The sequence below is a fragment of the Glycine max genome, chromosome 8 (assembly GCF_000004515.6).
Source record: "Glycine max cultivar Williams 82 chromosome 8, Glycine_max_v4.0, whole genome shotgun sequence".
NCBI lineage: Eukaryota > Viridiplantae > Streptophyta > Magnoliopsida > Fabales > Fabaceae > Glycine > Glycine max.
The window spans coordinates 17,505,075-17,511,711 of record NC_038244.2 but is presented as its reverse complement, the minus strand read 5'-3'; the positions used below and the strand labels follow the sequence as shown (position 1 = coordinate 17,511,711).

General features: G+C 28.7%; 1 protein-coding gene across 1 annotated transcript; it reads left to right on the top strand.

Moving 5' to 3' along the window:
- The first annotated feature begins 4,022 nt into the window (after nucleotides 1-4,022).
- Nucleotides 4,023-5,696, top strand: LOC100806933 (putative UPF0481 protein At3g02645). The gene has a single exon (XM_006586358.4). It carries the CDS (start codon nucleotides 4,023-4,025, stop codon nucleotides 5,694-5,696), a length of 1,674 nt encoding a protein of 557 aa, XP_006586421.3.
- The last annotated feature ends 941 nt before the right edge of the window (nucleotides 5,697-6,637 follow it).

Genomic DNA, 6,637 nt, shown 5'->3' with positions numbered 1-6,637 from the left:
CATATAAAAAACAAGCGAACACCTGTGAGTAAATATTTATGAGATTTGAGTCATATATTTATTTGTTTTTTCTAAAAGAAGTACGCTAACAAACTATACTTATAATTAATCTGAAAATATATTTGAATATAACTTATAACTTATTAAAGTACTCCTAAAAAATAAGTGAGTATTGTCCATTAACAAATTTTTATATGCATCATTTTTAGTCGAAATACATATAGATATACATAACAAAAATTAGGACCAAACCCGGCCCCCAAACATCTTTACTCTTATAACTAATTTTGCCGATTAAGAAAAACTCTGATAACTAATTTATTTACAAACATATATTCACTTTTTTTTTTAGAAAGAGTATGTTAATAAGTTATAATTATAAATATCTTAAAATAAAAAAGTTGTAATAATTTACTCTTTTTAAAAAAAATAAGTGAACATATATCAGTAACTTTTTTTTGTAGAATTTATTAACGTACACTCACTTCATTTTTAGAATCAGTATTTTAACATGTTGTAATCGATGTTATATTAAAATGCATCTAAAAACATATTCTTTTTTAAAATAAAGCCACAAAGGGATGTACGTTAACATTTTTTTAAAAAAAATTATGCATTATTAATTAGTATAATTAAATATTGTTAAAATAAATATAATTAAAACAAAACAAACTTTGACTTTTTAATTCTTAGGGAGGGAATCTAATTATCTGTCTATAGAACCAAGGAGAAAAACAAAACTTGCAAGCTCTTATTCGTCGTCCTTTAGCATCTGGAATAAACAGCGTACTTGTTTCTAATCTTATACGTATACTTTTTTTTTATTCATAAAAATTAAAAATCATATACTAAGGGATTTATGTATAGTACTCGCACATAATATTTAATCAATTGAAGTAAGCCTCCTTAATCTAATCTTATATTCTAAAATTAATATATAATTAATAATTAATGTTAATTTTTTATAATGGAAATCAAACTTGATCAGGTATCAAGATTTACAACTATTCATATTCATACAGTATACTTATTAACTGAGTTAGATCTATTAATTATAATTAATGTTATTTGTAAATAAAAATATAAAAAAAAACATACATGATGATTGATAAAAAGAAAATAAAAGTGAGTAATAAATGACCAAACAGGGATAGATGAAAAAAAATATATCAAAAACTTGTTTCACAAATTTATATTCTATATTTAATTTATTTGACAAGTTGATATTAATAATTGACGAGGGCTATACTTTTTCTTAAGGAGATCGACGAGGGTTATTCTTTTTTGGTTACAAGGAGACTAGGGATATACCAATGCACTAATTAATATAATTCTTTTAAACTATTAATTAAAATTTATTAAAAACTGTGATATTATAAATATGATTCGTTAAATAAAATATGAGGCTTAAATTTTGTTATGATTTTCAATCAATTTTAAGATTCATAAGTGTTAAGAAAGAGAGAAAAACATGATTTGATTCCTTCGATTGAGTATGGGAGATAAACCAATATCAGCAAGTCTGCAACATATAATCACCGGTTTCAATTTGTATTAGAACTACAAGTTAGAACTCAAAACATGCATAATGATAAATCATATACCTACATGTGGTTGGTTTAAGTAAAAATGAGTTCTGATTTTTCAAGTGAGATTTTGAATTTTGAGTTCTGTGGATATAAAAAAACAAAGTCATTAGAAATATAATAAGTTTATTAAAAATAATTAATTAAATTTTCTGACAGAAACTAATCGATGACAAAATCGTTAAATATTTCATGTCAATAACCTTACTAAAAATAATAATGCTCTTGATAAAAAATAATAATAAACACTTAATCTAATAGGATCAAATAGATATAATATGCTATTATCGCATGAATATAGAGAGAATATAATTATAGAATTTGTGCATCTGGAATAAAGAATTGATTCGTCTTGTTCTTCATGAAATCCGAGTAAACCATGTGAAAAACTAGAACGAGAGAAGACTACTTTTAGATAAATGATTTATCAAAAAACTTGTATCTTATTGTATGCGGGCAAGGATCTTTCATTGGGCATCAATTGAATAGCTCAATGACAATTCATCACGGACTATTAATTCAGAACAAACGCCCAATACAACATCCTTTAATTAATTAAGTGTTATCATAATAATCATTAGCCATAATTAATATATTAATAATTAAATAATATTTTTTAATATGAATTGTAGCAGTTTGGTGACTAATATGAATTTACATTAGTTTGGTGACTAATTAATTATTTCTTTGTGTGTCAAATTTTAAAATTATTTATTTATTTAATATGAATTTTATGTTAATTTTAGGATCAAGTACCATGTACTCATTTATGAAAGTGATCAGATTTATCCATTTAAACTTGAAAAAAATTGTGAAATATAGGATATTTTATAATCAGGAAGACCACAAAAATTAAAAATCGATGGAAGAGTTTTGTATAATTACAAAATTTACTTCTTGAAATTCGAATTATATTTGAATTCTCATATACAACTTCTAACTTTATTTTATTATGATTTTGTTTGTAATTAAAGTATATTATTACTCTAATATGTTATCATCAATTTATAAATTTTTGTTTATAACTTATTTTGTTTAAAAATATTTATAACTCTTGGTGCATTATACATATATTGATATACTTTGTTTATAATTTTTTATGTATGATTAATTTTATGTGTTTTTTTACAACTTTTATATAATGATAAATTATGATTTGAATTAATTACATGTTGGTAATTAAAAAAGACAAATATTTTTAGAAAAATTGATGTTGTAACTAAATAACAACATAGATTTTCTAGAAAAATCAATGTTATTAGTAAACAGTAACATCGATTCTTAGGAAAATCAATGTTATTATTTACTAACAAGATTGATTTTTCTAAAAATCATTATTGTTTTTTGCTACAATAACATCAATTTTTAAACCATCAATATTAATGTTGATAAATTGATGTCGATAGTTTTAACATCATTTAATAATCAATGTTACAAATCCTTAATAATCAATATAAAAAACTTATTTTTTAGTAGTGGATCATCATCACGCCAAGTTGTTAACTCAATTTTAATCAAAAGGATTATTTCTAGACTTAACCAGGCACTCTAGTCTAAAGAGGATATTATGACTTGAATTGCAGAACGTTAATCTGCATGCAGATTATTTAAAACCACACAAAAGGATAAATTAACAGAAATATTATACATTAATAATAAAATTAAACCTTCTGATAGGTAGATTGATAAATCAATCAAGGTGCATGTAGTATATTATGTTATAAATTAATTGCTCATATTTTTTTCGTCGTAATTATACCAAAATTAAAAAGATGTAAACAGACACGCATTGAGCAAAAAATAAATTCATAAACTAAAACTAACATCAATGTATCAAAAGTGACACTGTTATATAATACATCAACTTTAATATCTCACCAAAAAAAATGCAGACAGATAAACACATATATACCGAACGAAAATTAAATTAATAAACTAAAACTAATATACACCAATGTGTAATAATTAATAAAATACACTTTTTTGCAACATATTAAAATTAAAGTTTCACGTTTCACCTAGAATTTAACACGAAATATATGAATTATTATCTGGTCAACATTTAACACGAGAGGATTAATAATTCTCATATCTTAATAATTAGTATATGGTAGATAAAGCACGTTTAACCTATGTTCCCACTTCTCAGTTAAATTAAGATGACTTCAAATTCAAAGAATGTCACTTTCAAGTTTCAACCATTGCTTGCCAAGGGTTAGTAATTAAGTACTTAATAAATTATGCATGAGCAATGCATTCCTAATTGTTTAATGAAAAGTGATCACGGTGGTTCTATAATGAAAGCTCTTCATCCACCTAATTATATAAAGTTCCAATTAACTCTCGCCTTTCCAAAACATTCAAAACTGCAAAATTATTCTGCACTAAGCTTTTTCCAAAAACATCATACACAACATGTCTTCTCTAAGACCCACCATGTCAAATGCTCATTCTAAATTAACCTTTGATGAGCTCCAATGGGTGATTAACATCCGAAAAACCCTTGAAGAAGAGCTTGAGGAAGATGGTGATCAATTTGCTGTGTCCATCTTCAGCGTGCCAAAGCTCCTTATGGCTAGTGATCCAGACTCTTATGTCCCTCAACAGGTTGCACTTGGCCCTTACCATTATTGGCGTCCAGAGCTATATGAGATGCAAAGGTACAAGATTGCAGCAGCAAAAAGATTCCAGAAACACCATCAAAGCTGCAAGTTAGAGAATCTCGTTGATCAATTGACCAAGTTGGAGCAAAGGGTTCGAGCATGCTACCACAAGTTCTTGGATTTCAACGGGGAAACGTTGGTGTGGATGATGACGGTTGATGCCTCATTCTTGCTTGAGTTTCTTCAAGTTTTTTCCATGCAAGAAGGGGCCAAGGTACAAAGGGTTTCTTCTAGCATGTCTCATTTGGTGGATTATGCTGGGAAGAAATCAGCTCATAATGCAATTTTGAGGGACATAGTAATGCTTGAGAATCAAATCCCATTGTTTGTGTTGAGAAAGATGCTTGACCTCAAATTCTCATCACTTGAAGCTGCAGATGACATGCTGAGCTTGATGTTCATAGGGCTTTTCAAAGAGATTTCTCCTTTCAAGATGATGGAGGAGTATCCAAACATTCAAGTCTCGGAAAATGTGCATTTGCTAGATTTCTTGTATAATGTGATAGTGCCCAAATTAGAACAACAGTCAGACACAATTGAAGTTGAGTTTCAACAAGAACAAAAGGAAGGAAATGATGAAGAAGCAACCTCAGACTCCAGTCATGTTAAGCAATTCTTCAGCGAAGTATGGAAGCTGCTTTCAAAACTAAACAAAGGGCCAATGAAGATGGTCAAAAAGGTAATTGTATCTAAACCTCTCAAAGTCTTTGTTCAGTTGCCTTGGAAAATCGTGTCCAACCTTCCAGGACTTAAGGTTATGAAGCAACCTCTTGAACATTTCTTATTCTCTCAAGAAAAAGGAGATGAAAATAAGGGAGAAAGTGCGAGTTCAAGATCCAATAGTCTCATGAACAAGCCACCCTCAGTGGAGGAAATCACTATTCCTTCCGTTACAGAACTCTTGAATTGTGGCATTCGTTTCGTACCTACCAAGGGAAGCATATCAAGCATCAGTTTTGATGTGAAAACATGCACGTTTTACCTTCCCACAATAGGTTTGGACGTTAACACTGAAGTTTTCCTGAGAAATTTGGTTGCATATGAAGCATCAGTTGCATTGGGGCCATTGGTTATAACCCGTTACACTGAGTTGATGAACGGGATTATAGACTCGGAGGAAGATGCAAAGGTTCTCAGAGAAAAAGGGATCATTCTGAACCACTTGAAGAGTGATAAAGAAGTGGCTAACTTGTGGAATGGGATGAGCAAGTCCTTGAGATTATCAAGGGTGTCATTATTGGATAAGGTCATTGAAGATGTTAACAAGTATTACAATGGTAGAATGAAGGTCAAAATTTGGAAATTCATGAGAGTTTATGTGTTCAGTTCCTGGCAGTTTTTGACATTCCTAGCTGCCCTATGCCTCTTGCTCTTGATGGCTTTGCAAGCTTTCTGCTCTGTCTACACTTGTAGTCGTTTTTTCCAATCTGCACTAGATTCCCAGTGATTGATATGTCATGATGTCAAGTATTAATAAATGGATCGAGTCTTTTTTGTATGCGATAACCCAATTACTCACAATGTGGTGTTGGTTGTTAATTACTAAAACGTATCTTTTGTGATGATGAAGTTGATTCCAAACGCGCGTTTTCAGTGAAGGAATATTCTTTTTATTACCTTAAAGCCCCGAACCCAAAATAAATGTTAGATTGATAAGTTTATCATTTTTCTAAATTAAATTTATATATCAAACAGTACTGATGCGTAAGCGAGCAACAATAATGACATTAGTTAATGTTTTTTTCCCATTATTGTGGGGAACCATAATGAGTGATAATTAATATGGATTATCCAAACTGGCTAAGAGCTTGTGATAAATAAGTGATCTATTTGTCGGATTTGAGAAATATTTCAGTACAATCATTTTATGTGCAAGGCGTACCGACCATAATAGAAACTACTCCTGCCTTGTATGCTTCTCTCTATCAAGTTAAACTAATCCAATTTAAGTGTAATTAAATTTTGAATAATGAATTAATCTTATAGTCAACTTAAAGGATTAAAATTTGTGTAAATATAAAAAAAATGAAAAAATTAAAAATCTGATGATTAAAAAAATAATCTATTTTTCTTTGTTATGATAATAAACCTTGTTTTGGTGATGAAATTATTACCATAAAGTTAGTTTATTATCGTGACGAAGAAAAAATGGATTATTTTTCGAATGTAAACCTTTAATTTGCATCGCCGTCACTAACACACGCGCTGCTATATGTCAAAAGAAAAATTGAATAAAGGTGAAGTTGTGACTATTTAATGAAAAAACTATATCTTATGCTTAAGTGCTTAACTAATATTATCAAAAAGAAAAATATGATTAACTAATTAAATAGTGAATACTTCGCTTTAAGTTTCTCACCACATAATTCATTCACCGCATTATTTTAT